The 21,732-nt window shown below is 35.3% G+C and overlaps 1 protein-coding gene across 1 annotated transcript in view; it reads right to left on the bottom strand.

The window, feature by feature from the left end:
• Nucleotides 1–1,685: 1,685 nt before the first annotated feature.
• LOC136039527 (serine/threonine-protein kinase SMG1-like) overlaps nt 1,686–21,732 on the bottom strand; it is a gene marked incomplete in the record, with an annotated part of 282,681 nt that continues 262,634 nt past the window's right edge. Inside the window, 3 exon segments of the mRNA XM_065723331.1 lie at nt 1,686–7,380; nt 8,578–8,687; nt 18,047–18,157. Of these exon segments, the coding sequence (XP_065579403.1) occupies nt 7,303–7,380; nt 8,578–8,687; nt 18,047–18,157 (299 nt within the window).

Raw genomic sequence — 21,732 nt, forward strand, 5'->3', positions numbered from 1 at the left:
TCTTATATTAGGTATTTATTTTATTTTATGGTGCTTTAATACAAAACCATTCCTTCTCTCCCCCTCTGAAAAGAAAAAAAATATCATTCTGTCTTGCATCTTTGAAATTAGCAAAACTGTTTATGCCCTGGACACGAACACACTTGAAGTTCATGGTTGCGGAAATACCTGCAACCATGAACACACAAAACCATATAGATGCATTCCTGAAAGTGTCTTTCAATTTGTAATAAGTTATGGAGTTAGCAAAACGGGCAAACTTTTCGTGTTTTCCACTAATTCGCAAAACTGTAAGCTAACCATTGGATTCGCAATTCACAGTTGATTCAGATTATTATCACTGCTACATTTATAACTGGATCCCAGACCGCGCCCCTCTATTACCAGGATATAGACCTAGGCTATATATAAAACTTCCGATTATTTCGCCGTTTTGTATAATTTTTGTGTGCTTATTTCTCACCAACAGTTAGTTCATATTGCCAAATAAAACCAATTAAAAAAACAACTAATAAAACTGCGATATGTTGTATATAATTTAGGGATGCATTTAGCCATTAGGTGAGCTGGGAAGCAAATACACAATGGCTATTATTTTATTTGAAAAGAACACTGGATCGTAAGTCGAGTGGTTTGTTTATCTTTTAGCTAGCGGATAGATGGCATATTAAAAAATTTATTGGCAAAATCTTTAGCAAAAATACCTTAAAAAGCTTGATTGCTCTTAAAGCTTAAACCTTAAACCTCGTAAAACTATTAAAACATCAGATGTCACCTTAAGTTTAGATGTCACATAAGTCACCTTACGTATACGTTTAGTATAAGTCACCTTACATTGCAACATAACTTGGAAACTGCAAGCGAAGCAAGAAACAAATTTTGAGCTTCTAATCAGCGTTAGTTCAAAATTATTTGTAGGCCAGGGGTCGAGTTGAGTCAAACAAGGATTAACTTAAATGGGGGTTGAGGTAAAGGGAGTTGAGTTGAAAGAGGGTTGAATTGGATGAAGGTTAATTGCAAGGGGAATGAGTTACACGGGCGTTGAGGTAAATGAGAGTTGATTACACGCATGCCACTATCTTGACTTAGGTATTTCTGGAAAAACGATTTAGCAAGAATTGATACCACTGGTATACCGAGGCACTGTTATGCCATCTAAATTACTTTATTAATTTCCTGAGTACCAAAATTAGATAACTGCTTCCCCAAATTTAGATCCAAAGAAATTACAAACAGGTGTTAAAGAACCGACTTTAGTTTTACTAGGCTGTTCCTATCCTTAACTGGAACTATCTATTTCCGAAAAAAATACTTCCTATAGGTATCTGAATGTACCAATACGATGCCTTAATATTACGCTATATAGCTGCATTTTCTAAACTTTCCTTATTTTGTTCTTGTTCTCGTAAGATCCATCATTCAGAAGCCCCTGCTCTGACAAGCAACATGGCTAGTACCCTAGACTGACGTTCTAACTTTCCTCCCTAAGACATCTTCTACGACTTTGCGAATTATTTTCAGAGATTTTCCATCATTCTCAACATTACCAAATTCTAAACTCCTCAGTTTCGTATCCAACTGTTCTTGATAAGTTCCTCTGAAGCTTTCATTCTGGAGTCTATCAACGTCATAACCCCCCTCCTGGAAGCAGTTACCATACACAAACACTAACAAAGAGACATTAATTAGGTGCAATATAATTTTATTATTTACCCATTCTATCAATAGAGCCACAAACCATAGCAGTTTACAAGAAGAAATAAGAGAAGTAACACACCAAAAATAAAGTCCACTAAATCGACAAGTAATGAAGGTTTCCATCAACCACAGATGACCACAAATTCAAATGAAAAAAAAAAAAAACAGACAATAAACAGAAAACATATAATACCCCGCAGTCTGGCGGGGCCCGCGGAAATTATAGACATTCATGGTGTCACCCAGTGTATATGAACAAGAAGAACAATATAGAAAAGAAAATGTTACCAAAGAACAAAAGCCCGATTAACCCTTTTAACACCGACCTGTCAAAGAGCTCCAGTATTAAAATTCTGAATATAGGTTCAATGACTATTTCTTGGCTCATAGCTTAAAAACTAACTAATAACTTACTTTATTCAGAATAATATTTAAATTAAAATAATGATCTATAGCAAAACTAAAATCAATTAATCAAAAAACCTTTAGGTAACTAAATTTCTTCAGTGCATAGAACCACGAAATAGTAATTCAAAAATCTTGCTCTAACAAAAAGAAAACATATCATTAGGTTGGTCTCACATTTAGTTAAAACTGCATAATCTTAAGCTCCATTTTAATCGGTGTAATGGCTTGTCTTAGCTAAAAAATAGACCCAATGCAAAACACTTAATTTTTTACTAATTTTATACTTTAATTTTTACTTTAATTTTTAATTAAAGTAATTAATCTTTAATCTTTTAATTTAAAATTAATTGATTTTTTTAATTTATTATTATTTTTAATTTAATTATTATTTATTTAATTATTAATTATTTTTAATTTAAAATTTAATCTTTAATTTACTTAATTTTTTACTTTAATTTTTCTTACTAATCTTAGTATTGAAGCAGCGCCCGTTTAAAGGTTCGGAAACATTATTGGTAAGGGGGAACATGAAAGTACGGTCTCTTTTAATCTTCCTATACCTACTAATTAGGAGTCTTATAAAGGGAGTCTAAATAAAGGAGATGAAGGAGTTTATTATAGGAGAAAAATATATACTAACAAGGAGACTAATAAACTAAAGGAAGGTTTGGTTCAATCCAACCGTCATATATGTGAATTGAAACTAAAAAATTTACTCTTTGCATTTTGCGTATAAGCCTCTTAGGATGTATAATCCTTATGAACCTTATTACATCGATTAGAACGGAACTTTAAGTACAAATGTCTGATCAGGTAAAAGAAAACTAACTAACTAGGATACTAAACTATGTAGGTTTCATTAGTTTTTTTTTTAATCATGAGTAAAAATAACAATTCTTTGAAAAGTGTAAGACAATTGCAGCATACATGTGAAAAGAAAATGAAGATGTTTAAGGGTGAGAAGAAAACAGCAAAGAAGAAGAGGAAAACAAAGAAGAGAATGGGAAGAAAAGGGATCACTTTTTTGTTCCATGATGCAGAAATAGAGAATGAAAGAAAAAATGAAAATGATTTTCTAAATCTTATAGTTAAGGATAATAAATAGGGAGGAGGGGGAGTAAAAAAGGAGAAACTCAAATAGAGGGAGTAAAATAGATTAAATTGGGATCAGAGTCTCATCAGATGCATGACTTTCGTTCCTTTGATTCTACACAAAATAGAGCGCTAAACTCCCTAAAAGCTACTACTGGTTCATCGCAACACTATCATCATTTAAAACGGTGGTAGCTTGCTGTATTTTAAATTACAATTTGTTATCATTCATCAATTTTAATTCATTTTATTTATTAACGTATTAGTTATTCCTATTTAACAATATGGCAATTTAAACACTGTGATCGTTTTTCAAAATTGTGAGTTGTGTATGAAAAAAATTTTTTTTTTCATTTCAAAATTTTGTGTATGAAAAAAAATTTTCAAAATTGTGAGTTGTACTGACAAAAAATGAGTGTAGCCCTACTGATGAAATATGTCTGAAAATACTCCAGATCGGGCGTTATAATAAATTAATTGATTTTTAAAAATTACTACTATTTCAATTTTGACTTGAATTCAAGTTAGTATCAATTATTATTATTAAATTTTGTAGTTTTTTATCTTTTGTTTTTTTCCACTGCTTTATTTGAATTAAAGCCGATTTTTCTCTCTTAATTTGTTTTGTAAATGGAAAAGAAATTCTCTTAATTTGAAACTCTCTTAATCTCTTAATTTGTTGTAAATGGAAAATTCTAAGAAATTCTTTGAGCTGCTAATATTTGCTGAAGAAGAAGAATTAATAGATATTGAAGAAGAATAAAAAGCGAAGGAGAAGTAGGAGCAGCGGGAAAAAGGAAAAAAAAGAAGTGAAAGAAAAAAGAAAAGGTCTCTCAGCCATAAGACAATAAACGGTATAAACGCTCGAAGTAAAGCAAAAATAGGTTTTCTAAATATTTTCTTTAGAGATAATAATAGGGAGAGGCGAGGGAGGGAAAAGTAAAAAATTTAATACATTTACATGACGCTTTGGAACATATTTATTCTCTTAGAAATGGGCGTGGCTAGAATCAGTAAAAACATTTTGGTTTGAATCAAATATAATATCAGTTGATACTTTATGAAAAAAAAAATATTTGTTGAATAAGACAAAAGCGGAAAAAATAAATAAAATAGAAGAGAAAGAATTTAGAAGAAACTACCTTGTCTTTAAGACAATAAACGTCACAAATTAACAAAGTAAAGCAAAATTATTTTTATAAACTTTTGTCTTAAGGAGTATACTAGGAGGAGGGGAGGGAGCGAAAAAATAAAACAAAATAAATAGATTTAAATGAGACCTTGGCATTTTGTTTGAAACAAACGAGCCTAGACTCTGGGTTGACATGAAATTTGGCATTTAAACGAATTTTCTAATGATTAGCTAAAAAAAAAAAAAAAAAAAAAAAAAAAAAAAAAAAAAAGATTTTAATCAAAGAAGCTAGACATGATAGACAATGATAAATCTGATTTGCTATTTTACTAAATGCGACAGAGTAATATAAAAGGCTTTCCCATTGAATTTGCGTCTGATGTTTCATTGACTAAAGTTGTTTTGAAGTTCGAAATTAAATTTGTTGGTGCTATGGTTACTAAGTTAATATTATATCTTTAAAAAAAAACCTTCCCACTTTACAAACCAATGAAAAATAAACAGCTAAAAATGAAAAACATATAAGGAGGTTATTTCGGTGGTCACGTGAATATGTAAGCCATGCATGTGCACGTGCATGTGCATGTGAAAAGAACAACATATTTTCCAATGGATGCAAAACATAATTTTAGCATATTTTATGCTTGATCTGAATTTGATCAATAGTAAAAAAAAGACTGAAAATTATTTATAAATATGTCAGTATCATCCATAAAATAAAATAATTAAACATTGTTAGCAGCAGGGCCAAATCCAGGATTTTTTTTTTAGAAGGGGGGGGGGGCAAAAAAACTTTAAAAAAGCATCAATAATCTGTTTATATTCATTTTTGGTATTATGAGTCGGAAGAAATTTTTTTTTGGTCGGGGTTCAAACCCCCTAGCCCCCCTGAATACAGTTTTGGTTAGGAGTGTGTAAATATTAGTGTGACAAAACGTGCTCTAGTGTCAATGAAAATTCAAGAAGAATACAAAAATGAGACATTTGACAAAACTATAGCTTAAAAAATGTATATTAATGATTTCTGCGCAAAACCCTACTACTGCGTATAATGCTTTAAGGCAAAAGCCGCGGTAAGTAGTGAACTAAACAAGTTTTATTTCTCACAAAGTTATGAATTTTAAGAGATATCGTTGCTATATCTTCCCACCACATACGAAACGTAAAAGCAACAAATAGGGTAGGTACTCTACTAAACAATTTTCATTTCTCAGAAAGTTGTGGAGTTTTAAGAAATATCGTCACCAAATCTTACCGCCAAACATGATACGTAAACAAAACAAGTTATGAATTTTAAGAAAATTGTGCACTAAATATTATCACTACATATGATATGCAAACCCAATACCGGAGGTAAGCATTTAATTAGAAAAGTGTAATTTCTCGCAAAGTTACAAATTTTATGAAATGTCTGCGCCAAATGTTACCACCACAAATGAAGCGTAAACGCAACAAACGCAGTAAGTTTTTTTTACAAAAAATGGAATTTTACTAAATATATGTGTTAAATTATACCACCATAAATGACACGTAAACGCAATGATCGCGGTAAGTACTCTATTCAACAATTTTATTTTTCATAAAATTAGGAAATTTTTAGAAATATCTGCGCCAAATCTTATCACCACAAATGACGTGTAGGTGCAAAAATCGCGGTATGTAATCTATTTATCAAGTTTACCAAAAAATATCAAATTTTCAAAAATATCTGTGGTAAATTCTGCCACCCCATATGATGCGTAAACAAAACAACCGCGGTGAGTACTCAATTAAACAAGTTTTATTTCTCATAAATTTATAAAATTTGACAATTTTACAACCAAATACGGCACGTAAACGCGACAGCCGGAGTAAGCGCTCCATTAATTCGCTCGAAGTTACTGAATTAAAAAAAAAAAATACCCACTAATTAACTGAAAATGTTTTTCAGATCTTGACAATATTACCTTCTTGAATAAACTAAAAATGTTCCAATTAAAAAGTCACAAATGTTAAAGAAAAAAAGCAATAGGAACTTACATAATTGATAATCTAATAAAACATTGAGCAGCTATTATGAAAAAGTGGTCTCCAATATGATTGGTTCACTTGTACTGAGACACCTCTAGATTCTCATGCTTGAGAGTATGTATAGATAGCCGATTTTGGCTTGTCCTCGTTGAATTTTAGCCGGTTTTCATTCCTCAAGATTCAACCAATCAAACAGTTTAAAAGTCTAAGCATTTTTTTAAAGTTTCGAAGTAATTTTTGGGATTAATTAATTTATTACTGTTTTCAATGGAGGAAGACAATAAGATTCTAACTATTTTAAGAATACAGATTTATGATTAGAAAAAAAAACATAGGACAAAAGAAAATCTAATCTCAAACAAGATCGTAAATATGCCACACAGAAAAAAAAAAAGAAAAAAAAAGAAGAGAGAAAACAGATTAACCACCCAACATTCTAATACCATCTCTATAGCAGAAACAAAACTATTTCAATCATAAAAAAGCAAAAGAAAAACAAAAATGAGAAGAAATCACAAAATAGAAGAAAAAAGAATAGTTTCCCTTTTACAGAAAATTGAAAAGATAAAACAAAACAGAAAATAACTCATTAAGAAGGTACTGGATTCAATTAGAAAGAAAAGGGACACAAATAACCAGCTGAGCTTTTTGTCAATATTTAGAAAAAAAGTAAAAAAACCAAAAACGGAAAAGAATTAACGAAATATATATGTATATCTAGGTGACACCAACGCCAGGCTGTTGTTACTGCTAATACACACCACATGCCCTCACCAGCCCTAAATTACAAGACTCCTAAAGTGTCCTGATCTATAAGGACACGGTCTGATAAGGCCTAAATGGGCCAGGCTTGAGGGCCACAGAGTGGCTTAAGAATCGCCCAAGCCGAAAACGTGTGGACTTGACTAGAAGCATCCGCTTCAAGTATCGATTTGACGCCAATTATATACCAGGTATGTTGTTCAAACCCAAGGTGTCCATCCTTCATAGAGCAGAGCAAGATTTTCAAGGTTGGTTGAATCCTTAATTACAGAGTCAACCTAAAAGAAAATAACATTAATATGTTGACTATTCTGAATTGAAAAACAAATAATTAAATTTTTTTTTTTAAATTAACTTCTAAACAAAAAAATAATCCAGATAACATGAATAGATAATGCCAAATGAGAGAAAGTGAAACGAACGATTTCGTTTCCTTTTTTAGATTTTAAGTTACTGTTAGTACGAGTCACTCTTTACTTACAGGTCACTCCTACGAATGGTTTGAAGTTGACAGTAGTTAATGTCCCTAAAAACTCAAATACCAAAAGTCTGTTGATAGCCAAAGACAACTATACCTTCAAATATGTAGTTTCTTAAGGCCAATATATCCATGATAGCTCTGATAGTTCTTAAGTTCTTAAGCTCTTTGGTGCCATATGTTTTTAGTTTTTAGTTTTGCTTTTTCATCCGTGCTTTTTTTTTTCGTTTATCGCCAGCTACTATAAGCAACTACACAACTATATACGGAAGTCTTTTGTATTAAATTTGAATATTTAAAGTTGACAGAAGTTTTTGTCCCTAAAAACTCAAATACTAAAAGTCTGTTTATACCCATACATTTTTACTTTTTTTTTGCAGAATTCTCACTTATGTTTCTTTTTATTAGCTTGTACCCATTTTTTCCATTAAAAACTAAAATTCCTATTTTTCCCAATTTGAAGGACCATATATGGCTGCATAAAATTCTCCTAACCAAATTGAGCAATTATATTTCATTTCATCTGTCCTTTAAAAAAAAACATGAAAAAAATATACAAACTATTCTTATCATCTCCATCCAAATGTATACTGGTAAACCCCATCGGCACGTATGATATGAGAGAGAAGAGAGCGAGAGGGAGAGAGAGGGAGAGAAAAAGCAGAGGGATGAAACCCCTTGTATTTTTTAGAAAGGGAGAACAGGTATCATAGCGAAATTAAAAAGCTACTACCAAAAAAATTAACATTTTTCGATACTTTGGAAAAACTTATACTTTTTTTTTAATCACTGGATCAAGTACTCAGTACTGATTCTTCTATGAAGCTAAATGTGTTGAAGAGATATGCCTTACAGAATCGATTTTTTTTTTTTTTTAGTTTTTAATTCCTGCTTACAGTTTCTGATTTGCAGGCAAGGTTTACTTTCTTTTGTAAATACTGCATTAATATAAATATTACACAATAAAATGTATAGAAATGTAAAAATAATAGCTAACCTGCTCTTTGATAGTTAGAGGTTTTTCTAGATCAGTTTCTCTTCCTTCTAGCTTGAGCTTGACTCGTTGCCAAACAGTAACTGCAACTGGATTTCTACCGGCATGGACATCTAGAAGGAGATAAATTAATAATAAAAAAAAAATTAAAATAAACAATAAGTTTTCATAATTCAAAACACCCAAGAATCAGTATACTGGAAAGAGTAGTACGCAAACACAAACATAAAATAAAATTATTTTCTCTTTTTTTGGTGGAAACTTAGTCAAAACTAGAAACCAAAAATTATGGGGGAAAAGAAAAAGATTTGGGGTGTTGAGGGTAGCGGCATTTACCATCATATTTCAGTGATATCCTCAGCTTTAGTTTCTAACATCGCTCATTATTTTCATGACAATTTTTGTTTTATTATAGAAAGAAAAACTAATTGTAGGCACGATGATATGTTAGGGTTAAGCTAAAAAAGACAAATTGATTATTCCACCAAAGCAATCAAATTAAAACTCTGTAAGAGTTTTAAGAAGCAGGTCGTTCCTCTGAGCGGGATATGCTAAAAGGGTGAAGCTCTAAATAGATTGGGATGGGGGAGGAGCGTACACAGCTGTGACTTTAGTTCCCGTGTGATTTTTTTTGGGGGGAATTTTCAAATATTTCTGTTTCTGAGCATTTTAAAAACTGGTAACTGGATCTAAAGCAAATAAAACGTCACCCTTTGATTCACTCGTCCCCTCTGATCCCTGAAAGCGGATATATCGTATAAAAAAGACCAGCTATTCAAGAGAGTAGATAAACACATTCTAAACAGAAGAATATGACAAGAATGGTTGTGGGAGACAATAAAACATGAGAAAAAGGCAAACATTTTAATTGCCTAAGCCATAAAGCACCAAAGTCACCAAAAAAATTTTTTTGATTGACTATCTTTAATTCAATCAATTCAATTTCTTGTGCCACTTTCTAAGAGTTTTTTTTTTTGAATTTAGGGCAGTGCCACGTTTTTGCCAGTGTTACCATATAAAATCGTGAAAATAAATAGGCAAAATTAATTAATTAATTTTGGCAGCGCTTTTCGTCCATAAGAATGGAAACAAATACAATCTGTTGATTTCCGAAAAAAAAACAACACAACAAAGGAAAAAAACAACTTCTCAAGGTGTTTGGTGCCATATTTTTTTTTGCTTATTTCTTTTTTGATTTGTTAAAGCAAATGATTTTTCTTTAAACTTGGCACCAGTACTACCATTATTGAAGAAGAATAAAAACGCAGGAGAATTAGGAGAAGCTGGAAAAAAAAGAAGAAAAAAAGGAGTAAAAAAACCGATTTCTCTCTCTTCGGAAGATTCGGAATACACGAGACAGATCTTCGACTTTAGTTTAACAAGGGAATTACTAAATATTCAAATATCGTAAAAACAATTCACGGTTTCTGCGTATTTCACCAGTTGCAAATTAGAGCCATAGCAGAAAAAAAATGTCAAATCAAAAAAAAAAGGAATTAAAAATAAACACAAAACATACAAAAACGAAAAATATTTACTATAGAAAAAATTTAACAAGATGATTGCAAGGAGAAAGTCGATCAAGAGAGCTCTGTCTAAGTTAAATTAATTTCCAACTGAAATTCAGAATTATTTCCTTTTTTTCTGCATCATTTGTGGTTTGTAATAAAGTGGGAACGAAATTACCCCATATCAATTATGCTTAGAGCTCACATAACCTCTGCTTTGATCAACAATCACTAGTATGTGGAACTTCGTGACATATTTAAATATGATTTATATCAGTGATTCTTGAAAGCCAAAAAATGACTGTGTCTCTTTGAATCCTTGCGTCAGCAGCGTCCTATCATAAGAGATCCCTTTAGCTGAATCAAATTCACTTGGAGATATAGACACGGATAAAGTCAGAAGGAAAAAAAAGCCGTATTGAATGATCCAGAACTCTATTTACCGAGAATTTAATTCTGGTAATGAGATTATGCAAAACCTTCCGCATAATAATCAAAATAAGAAGAAGCGAATATTCGGTAACTTTTGACCTGGACAATTTTTGACACAAATTTCCCAGAGAACTCTCAGATGGATTGGGCACCTCCTTCGGTTGACCGCACATCCCGTGGTTTGTAAAGCACGAGGGGTAGACCTCGGACCAGATAGAAGTACTGTCTTCAGAAGTTCCTCAACATAGCCGACACTGCTGCTATCGATTCCCCTCTCATAGCAGCAGATCGGACCTCCTGGAGGTGCAAAGTTGCTACGCTCTTTACGTCACATATCATTCGACAGGAGCCTTAAGTCAAGTAATTCAAGAGTTTATGAATTGGTCTTTCTAGCTGGAAAAACTTATTTATAGATAAATAAAGCCTTCTGGAATTCTGTTTAGTTAGGTGTTTACAGGAGTTATTTTTCGAGAAGGCAACTGCTTCCCTTCTTGGAAATATTAGAGACAGTCTTAAAAAATCAAGTTCCTATTTTCTGACCAAAATGGGGTTATATAAGGCCAACGATAATACTGGATGCAAAAAAAACACATATTTCGAGAAGGTAACTGTTGTCCTTCTTGGCAATATTAGGTAAAGTCTTAAATCAAGCCCTCATTTTCTGAGCGAAAACGGGAGCGATTTAGACCAAAAAAAGAGAATAAAATAAATAGAAAGATAAAAAAAAGCAACATGGACATCAAAATGAAACAAAAACTCGAATTGGAAGAATTAAAAAGCAAGCAACACTGAATAAAATAACAGGTAGAAAAAATTCAAAACATTAAACCCAAATAAAAAAAGGTCAGCCACTCACCCCCAAAATCTAATGACTAACGATGTTCTTCATTAGAATATAGACAAGAGACTTAATATTTAATCCCAATTTTCAATAAATTTTCTGCAATACTTTGTGATACTTTGGATCGAGGTCGAATCAAGGAAGGGGTTAAAGGGTTTGAAGATCCCCTCTTTCCCTGAAGAAAATGTTTGTCCGACTCGTAAAAACGTCACAAAAATGAATAGAAACGAAATTTCTATGCGTTTTCAAAGATTTTTGTAAGCCCCCCGCCTCCCAAAAAATCCCTTTGTAAGACCTCCCTCTTAAAAAACATCCTGGATACGACCCTGCTCCGGATGTTCTTTAAAGGAAGACACAGTTTCGTAAAGGCATTCCTCAGTTAATAGGCCTTGGGGGTGGGTATCAATCATAAATTTCATTGGGATGTTGCAAAACACCCTAACGTATACTAAAAAAACTATGCGCAATCAGTTTAAATTGACGAGTAATTTTTTCGGTTCTGAAATTTTCCAAACTGTCTTAATTTTGCGATATAAAATATTTCAAGAAACCAAAATTCCTAGTCCTGCTCCTATGAATAGAAATCAATAGAAGGGGTTGGCTATGAATAGGAAAGAAAACAGTTAATAAAAACAAACAAGCTGCCGAGATTGCAAGAACTACTGCTACTCTACACGACCATACCAGTTGAAGGTATGGTCCTGAGTTTTTCGGAGTTTTCTCAAATTTTCCAAAAAGAAAATTGGGGTCTCCGCAATCTTTCCGAAAATTAAAATTTATCAATACAAGATCCTTGGCAAAAGACAAGACAAGATTCACAAGACACAAGATGCACGAAGACAAGAAAAATTCACAATTTGTGGAAGGCTTGTTGATATTAATACCTTTTATTGACAAATTGCAGGATTACTGATGACAAATTACATTTTTACTGGGTCACTTTCAAAAACCTTTCGAAAACTGCCAATTTGAGAAGACAAACACAATATAGGCACAACATATTCCCGCGGGTGACATTAGAAAAACTGGCAAGAGAGACGAGGAGGGAGACGTTAAAACGACATATACTGTAATCACCGTGTTTAGTATATGTGGCAAGACAAGATATTTTATTGACAAATTACATAATAAATAATAATGATGATGGAAATATTGTTCCCAACAAAAACACGTAATGGTGCTCTGATGGAGTAAATAAGAAAAGGAAGAAAATATGGAAAAAATATAACATACACACAGCAACAAAATTATAACATAAAACAGCATCCAATCACAGCCAGGAAAAATATACGAGACTGATCTAGGCTTTAAAAAGTCTTGCAGAGCGATTCTTAGCTGTGGCCAGGGGGCTACAAAATGTTATAATGTGATTGGCATGTAAAAAAGCGCAACAAACGGCAGCCAATGAAACCAAAGCAAACTATATAAAGAAAAAAAAAATCGAGAATAGGATATTTTAAGGCCAAACGAAAATACTAAAAAACAAAAAGAATGTTTCCAGAGGACAATTGCATCTCTTCTTCAGCACTAAGAAAAAAAAATCAGGGAAAATGCTAAAAAACAAGAGCTAAAAGCTCATATGGTACTTGTGACGAGGCCGGAGGAGCCAAGAGCTCATAGGGTATGAGCTCTAGCAAAATACTAAGAATCAATAGATTGATTTAAAAGGAGAATCGGAGGCTTAATGCCGGTCGGGATTTAAAATAAGAGCTCTGAGTCACGATGTCAAAATATCAAAATTCATTAAGATCCGATCACCCACTCGTAAGTTATAAATACCTCATTTTTTATACTTTTCCTCTCCCTTCAGCCCCCCAAGATGGTCTAATCGGAGAAAACGACTTAATCAAGTCAATTTGTGCAGCTCCCGGACACGCCTACCAATTTCCATCGTCCTTGCACGTCCATAAGCACCAAACTCACCAAAGCACTGAACCCCACCCCCTAACTCCCCCAAAGAAAGCGGATCCAGCACGGTTACGTCAATCACGTATCTACGACATTTGATTATTCTACCCACCAAGTTTCATCCCGATTTCTCTACTCTAAGCGCTTTCCAAGATTTCCGGTTTCCCCCTCCAACTCCCCCCCCCCCAATGTCAACAGATCTGGTCGGGATTTGAAATAAGAGTTCTGACACATGAGTTCCTTCTAAATATCACATTTTTTTTTTTATAATTTTTCCAAATCAACACCCCCCACGTCCTCCAAAGTAAACAGATCAGTTCCAATTATGTCAGTCACATATCTATAGCTTGTGTTTATTCTTCCCATCAATTTTCCTCTCGATCTCTCCACTCTAAGCGTTTTCCAAGATTTCTGTTTCTCCTCTTCAATCCCCTATGTCCCCGGATCCGATTCGAATTGAAAATTGAGCGTCTGAGACATTAGATCCTTCTATATATCAAGTTTCATTAAGATCCGATCACCCATTCGTAAGATAAAGATACCTCAATTTTCACGTTTTCCAAGAATTCCGGGTTCCCCCTCCAACTCCCCTCAATGTCACAGGATCTGGTCAGAATTTAAAATAAGAGCTCTAGAGCACAAGATCCTTCTAAATATCAAATTTCATTAAGATCTGATCACCGTTCTTAAGTTAAAAACACCTGATTTTTTTCTAATTTTTCCGAATTACTCCCTCCCCCCCAACTCCACCAAAGAGAGCGCATGCAGTCCGGTTATGTCAGTCACGTACCTTGGACATGTTTTTATTCCTCCCACCAAGTTTCATCCTAATTTCTCCGCTTTAGGAGTTTTCCAAGATCCCCCCCCAAATGACACCGGATCCGGTCGGGAAATAAAATGAGATATCTGAGGTACGAGGCCATTCTAAATATGAAATTTCATTGAGATACGATCACTCCTTCGTAAGTTAAAAATACCTCATTTTTTTCTAATTTTCCAGAATTAACCCTCCCTCCCAAACTCCCCCAAATAGAGCGGATCCGTTCCCGTTATGTCAATCACGTATCTGGGACTTCTGCTGATTTTTCCCACCAAGTTTCATCCCGATCCCTCCACTCTAAGCGTTTTCCAAGATTTTAGGTTCCCCCCCTCAATTCCCCCATAAGTCACCGGATCCAGAGAGGATCCGTTCCGGTTATGTCAGTCACGTATCTAGTCACGTATCTTGGACTTGTTTTTATTCTTCCCACCAAGTTTCATCCTGATCTCTCCGCTTTATGTCTTTTCCAAGATTTCCGGTCGCCCCCCCCCCAACTCCCCCGTTTATGACTCTGGATCCGGTCGGGATTTAAAGTAAGAGATCTGAGTTATGAGGTTCTTCTAAATATGAAATTTCATTAAGATCTGATCACTCCTTCGTGAGTTAAAAATACCTCATTTTTTCTAATTTTTCAGAATTAACCCTCCCTCCCCAACTCCCCCAAACAGAGCAGATGCGTTCCGGTTATATCAACCACATATCTAGGACTTCTGCTTATTCTTACCACCAAGTTTCATCCCAATCCCTCCACTCTAAGCGTTTTCCTAGATTTTAGGTCCCCCCTCCAACTCCCTCCAATGTCACCGGATCTGGAAGGGATTTAAAATAAGAGCTCTGAGACACGATATCCTTCCTAACATGAATTTTCATTAAGATCCCATCACCCATTCGCAAGTTAAAAATGCTTCATTTTTTCTTTTTTTTTCAAATTAATCCCCCCCCCCCCCCAGATGGGCAAATCAGGAAAACAATTTCCTGATTTGTCATCGTCCTAGCCTAATTTCATCGTCCTAGCCTACCTGGAAGTGCCTAAAGTAGCAAAACCGGGACCGACAAACCGTCAGACAGACCGACAGAATTTGCGATCGCTATATGTCACTTGGTGAATACCAAGTGCCATAAAAAATGTGAAAAGACAAAGGAAACCAAAACAAAGCGGAGAGTCAACGTGAAAAAATCCAATAAAAAAAAAAAACATTAAAAGACGAATATAATTCAATAAAATTCAAAATTAGACGAGTTAAAAATAAATACCTAACAACCAAATTATGGCAAGCTAATGTGGTTTAAGAAATTATCTTCCAAAGCACACTCTTCTACTAAGTTCTAGGAAGGTAATTTCTCTAGCTCTCTTTTGCTTCTACACGATGCATGATCTTCTAATCACCCAAAATAAATATCAGGGAAAAAGAAAAGCGCTAATTAGTGTAAAAAAAGAGCTAAGAGCTCATATGGCACTTGTGACGAGACCAGAAGAGCTAAGAGTCAAGAGCTCATATGATATGAGCTCTAACAAAATTCTAAGAATCAATAGATTGATTTAAAAGGAAAATCAGAGGCTTAATGCCGGTCAGGATTTAAAATAAGAGCTCTGAGTCACGAAGTCCTTCTAAATATCAAAATTCATTAAGATCCGATCACCCACTCGTAAGTTATAAATACCTCATTTTTTGTAATTTTTCCTCTCCCTTTAGCCCCCCAGATGGTTGAATCTGAGAAAACGACTTTATCAAGTCAATTTGTGCAGCTCCCAGACACGCCTACCAATTTTCATCGTCCTAGCACGTCCAGAAGCACCAAACTCGCCAAGTAACTGAACCCCTCCCCCCAACTCCCCCAAAGAGAGCAAATCCAGTTCGGTTACGTCAATCACGTATCTAGGACATTTGATTATTCTATCCACCAAGATTCATCCCGATTCCTCCACTCTAAGCGTTTTCCAAGATTTTCGATTTCCCCTCCAACTCCCCTCAATGTTAACAGATCTGGTCGGGATTTGAAATAAGAGCTCTGAGACATGAATTCCTTCTAAATATTAAATATCATTAAGATCCGGTCACCCGTTCTTAAGTTAAAAATACCTCAATTTTTCTAATTTTTCCAAATTAACACCCCCCCAGCTCCTCCAAAGAGAACGGATCCGTTCCAATTATGCCAATCGCGTATCTAGAACTTGTGCTTATTCTTCCCATCAAGTTTCATCCCAATCTCTCCACTCTAAGCGTTTTCCAAGATTTCTGTTTCCCTCCTCCAACCCATTATGTCCCCGGATCCAATTCGAGTCGAAAATGGAGCATCTGAGACATAAGATCCTTCTATAATATCAAGTTTCATTAAGATCCGATCACCTATTCGTAAGATAAAAAATACCCCAATTTTCACGTTTTCCAAGAATTCTGGTTTCCCCCTCCAACTCCCCTCAATGCAACAGGATCTGGTCGGAATTTAAAATAAGAGATTTAAAGCACAAGATCCTTCTAAATATCAAATTTCATTAAGATCTGGTGACCCGTTCGTAAGTTACAAATACCTCATTTTTCCGAATTACCCCCCCCCCTCCCCCAAAGAGAGCAGATCCCGTCAAGTTATGTCAGTCACGTATCTTAGACAGGTTTTTATTCTTCCCATCCAGTTTCATCCTGGTCTCTCCACTTTAAGTATTTCCTAAGATTTCCGGTCCCCCCAACTGCCCCCCTCCAATGACGCTAGATCCGGTTGAGATTTAAAATAAGAGATCTGAGTTACGAGATCCTTATAAATATGAAGTTTCATGAAGATCCGATCACTCCTTCGTAAGTTTAAAATACGTCATTTTTTCTAAATTTTTCAGAATAATGATTCTTCTAAATATCACATTTCATTGAAATCCGATCACCCGTTCGTAAGTTAAAATACCTCATTTTTTCTAATTTTTCATAATTAATCCCCCCCCCAACTACCCCCGAGACCGGATCCGTTCCGGTTATGTCAATCATGTATCTAGGAATTGTGCTTATTTTTCCCACCAAGTTTCATCCTGGTCCCTCCACTCTAGGGGTGTTCCAAGATTTTAGGTTTCCCCCTCCCAACTTCCCCCAATGTCACCAGATCCGGTAGGGATTTAAAATAGCAGCTCTAAGACACTATATCCTTCCAAACATCAAATTTCATTAAGATCTGATCAACCGTTCGTAAGTTAAAAATACTTCATTTTTTCTATTTTTTTCCGAATTAACGGGCCCCCCACCCCCCCAGATTGTCAAATCGAGAAAAAGACTATTTCTAATTTAATCTGGTCCGGTCCCTGATACGCCTGCAAAATTTCATCGTCCTGGCTTACCTCGAAGTGCCTAAAGTAGCAAAACCAGGACCGACAGACAGACAGACCGACAGAATTTGAGATTGCTATATGTCACATGGTTAATACCAAGTGCCATAAAAACAGATCCTAAGCCGAAGAGGATCCTACACGAAGATAGAGGATAGAAGAAATATCATGTAATTCAACTATCCACTGATTAACACCTCAGAAAAGAAGACGGCTTAATAGTTGTCAACCGAAAAGTCGAAAACCTAACCCGATGAAGAAGAAGATAGTACATGCAGATAGTAGCAATAATATAGATCTAGTAACAGTAATAGCATTTTGTAATACTTAACATAGTCCCCTCCCCCCAAAAAAGAAAAAGCCAAATAAGTGGAGAAAATGATTCGAAAACATTGGTAATGATGTTTAGATGTACAGACTATCAATAGAGTTTACATCAGGTTAAGTGTTAACCTTGTCTTTTCATCAGAATGATCAGCATGCACACGGTGTTGATCAGACAAATAACACCCCGAAACAAGGCCGTGAGGGGACAAGCAATGGAGGGAGACTGAGAGCTTAAGCCTCAGTATATGCTTTTAAACCAACAAATAACGTCAAAAATCAACGACGCGAGCCGACAAAAAAGAGAGTGAAAAATTGAGCTTAAGCCTTACCTTTTACATCTGGTTTAACGCCACCCTTGTCTTTTTTATCTACACGGCTTGCATGTGAATGGTCTTGAGCATCTGGCAATGTTAGTTTCGGAAGTAAATCGTATATATCAGCTGAAATAAGACAGAAAATTAGAAATTTAAGATAAATTTTTTCCTCAAATTATCGAGTTCATACCCGGCTGGCAGAGCTAAATTGGTCGAATCGACAACTGAACTGTGACCTCAAGCGAATATTTTTTGTGAGCTGTATAAGTACACACAGGATTTATACACACAACACTTGTCTCTTGTGCATCTATTACTAAGAAAAATTATCGATAATCTTCTTAGAAATAATTTTTATTTATTATTTCTTAGAAATAATTATACTTACAAACCATTTCTGTGCCTGTTGCTATTGTCAGCAAAAATTGCCGGACAAACTGCTGTGTTGCCGGATAAAAATTAATTTATTTAGAAATTAATTTCTTAGAAATGATTTATATTTTTAGAATTAATTTCTTAATTTTCTTAGAAATAATTTATATTTATTGTTTCTTAGAAATAATTATACTTAGAAACCATTTATATGCCTATTACTGTTGTCTCGAAAATTGCCGGACAAACTGGTCAATTTCCTGAATTTTTTTTTTCAACTCAATAAGCTGATAGATGAATCCACAAAAACTGCTCGAAGCCAGGTTAATTTCAAGTAAAGTGTGGACACAAACGAAAATTTGAGTGTTTGGTTCATATTCATGCGGACAGTAAAATGCGTGATTCATCTTTTGTCGATAGAAATGCCCTCTTTTGACAGCATAAAAATTAACTTCTCTGTAGTTGTTTTTTCTCTGCTGACATCGTTTTCTTTCATCATCGACAAATAGTATGAACCTATGTCGAAATTTACGTCAACAAAAAAAGCTAAAATCAAATGAAGTTATTTTCTTTGGTAACGGCTAGCTTACTCCATAGCCCTTCAGGCAGCAAGTGCAATGGGGCGTTAGGGGTAAGCCATTCCGTGCTTTGGTACACCCTTCCTGCTTACCTTCCCAGATTCCTTCAGATGCCCATTTAGAGCTAGGTCAGCTCTGGATGAGCTTACAATGTCGCACCACTGACCCCCGTTCCAAATAAGCAACAACACCAGGACTCAAACTCCCGTCCTCACAGACAAAGGATTTCAAATCTAGCGGGGTAACCAAGCAGCTAGCAAGCTGGTAGCGACGTTAGCTAACATACTTCTTCTGGTTAGCTAACATACTTCTTCTGGTAGCGACGTTAGCTAACATACTTCTTCTGGTTAGCTAACATACTTCTTCTGGTAGCGACGTTAGCTAACGTACTTCTTCTGGTTAGCTAACATACTTCTTCTGGTAGCGACGTTAGCTAACACACTTCTTCTGGTTAGCTAACATACTTCTTCTGGTAGCGACGTTAGCTAACATACTTCTTCTGGTTAGCTAACATACTTCTTCTGGTTAGCTAACATATTTCTTCTGGCAGCGATGTTAGCTAACATACTTCTTCTGGTTAGCTAACATACTTCTTCTGGTAGCGACGTTAGCTAACATACTTCTTCTGGTTAGCTAACATACTTCTTCTGGTAGCGACGTTAGCTAACATACTTCTTCTGGTTAGCTAACATACTTCTTCTGGTAGCGACGTTAGCTAACATACTTCTTCTGGTTAGCTAACATACTTCTTCTGGTAGCGACGTTAGCTAACATACTTCTTCTGGTTAGCTAACATACTTCTTCTGGTAGCGACGTTAGCTAACATACTTCTTCTGGTTAGCTAACATACTTCTTCTGGTTAGCTAACATACTTCTTCTGGTAGCGACGTTAGCTAACATACTTCTTCTGGTTAGCTAACATACTTCTTCTGGCAGCGACGTTAGCTAACATACTTCTTCTGGTTAGCTAACATACTTCTTCTGGTTAGCTAACATACTTCTTCTGGTAGCGACGTTAGCTAACATACTTCTTCTGGTTAGCTAACATACTTCTTCTGGTAGCGACGTTAGCTAACATACTTCTTCTGGTTAGCTAACATACTTCGTCTGGTAGCGACGTTAGCTAACATACTTCTTCTGGTAGCGACGTTAGCTAACATACTTCTTCTGGTTAGCTAACATACTTCTTCTGGTAGCGACGTTAGCTAACATACTTCTTCTGGTTAGCTAACATACTTCTTCTGGTAGCGACGTTAGCTAACATACTTCTTCTAGTTAGCTAACATACTTCTTCTGGTAGCGACGTTAGCTAACATACTTCTTCTGGTTAGCTAACATACTTCTTCTGGTAGCGACGTTAGCTAACATACTTCTTCTGGTTAGCTAACATACTTCTTCTGGTAGCGACGTTAGCTAACATACTTCTTCTGGTTAGCTAACATACTTCTTCTGGTTAGCTAACATACTTCTTCTGGTAGCGACGTTAGCTAACATACTTCTTCTGGTTAGCTAACATACTTCTTCTGGTAGCGACGTTAGCTAACATACTTCTTCTGGTTAGCTAACATACTTCTTCTGGTTAGCTAACATACTTCTTCTGGTAGCGACGTTAGCTAACATACTTCTTCTGGTTAGCTAACATACTTCTTCTGGTAGCGACGTTAGCTAACATACTTCTTCTGGTTAGCTAACATACTTCTTCTGGTAGCGACGTTAGCTAACATACTTCTTCTGGTTAGCTAACATACTTCTTCTGGTAGCGACGTTAGCTAACATACTTCTTCTGGTTAGCTAACATACTTCTTCTGGTTAGCTAACATACTTCTTCTGGTAGCGACGTTAGCTAACATACTTCTTCTGGTTAGCTAACATACTTCTTCTGGCAGCGACGTTAGCTAACATACTTCTTCTGGTTAGCTAACATACTTCTTCTGGTTAGCTAACATACTTCTTCTGGTAGCGACGTTAGCTAACATACTTCTTCTGGTTAGCTAACATACTTCTTCTGGTAGCGACGTTAGCTAACATACTTCTTCTGGTTAGCTAACATACTTCGTCTGGTAGCGACGTTAGCTAACATACTTCTTCTGGTAGCGACGTTAGCTAACACACTTCTTCTGGTTAGCTAACATACTTCTTCTGGTAGCGACGTTAGCTAACATACTTCTTCTGGTTAGCTAACATACTTCTTCTGGTTAGCTAACATATTTCTTCTGGCAGCGATGTTAGCTAACATACTTCTTCTGGTTAGCTAACATACTTCTTCTGGTAGCGACGTTAGCTAACATACTTCTTCTGGTTAGCTAACATACTTCTTCTGGTAGCGACGTTAGCTAACATACTTCTTCTGGTTAGCTAACATACTTCTTCTGGTAGCGACGTTAGCTAACATACTTCTTCTGGTTAGCTAACATACTTCTTCTGGTAGCGACGTTAGCTAACATACTTCTTCTGGTTAGCTAACATACTTCTTCTGGTAGCGACGTTAGCTAACATACTTCTTCTGGTTAGCTAACATACTTCTTCTGGTTAGCTAACATACTTCTTCTGGTAGCGACGTTAGCTAACATACTTCTTCTGGTTAGCTAACATACTTCTTCTGGCAGCGACGTTAGCTAACATACTTCTTCTGGTTAGCTAACATACTTCTTCTGGTTAGCTAACATACTTCTTCTGGTAGCGACGTTAGCTAACATACTTCTTCTGGTTAGCTAACATACTTCTTCTGGTAGCGACGTTAGCTAACATACT

Source organism: Artemia franciscana, chromosome 19, assembly GCF_032884065.1.
Source record: "Artemia franciscana chromosome 19, ASM3288406v1, whole genome shotgun sequence".
Lineage (NCBI taxonomy): Eukaryota > Metazoa > Arthropoda > Branchiopoda > Anostraca > Artemiidae > Artemia > Artemia franciscana.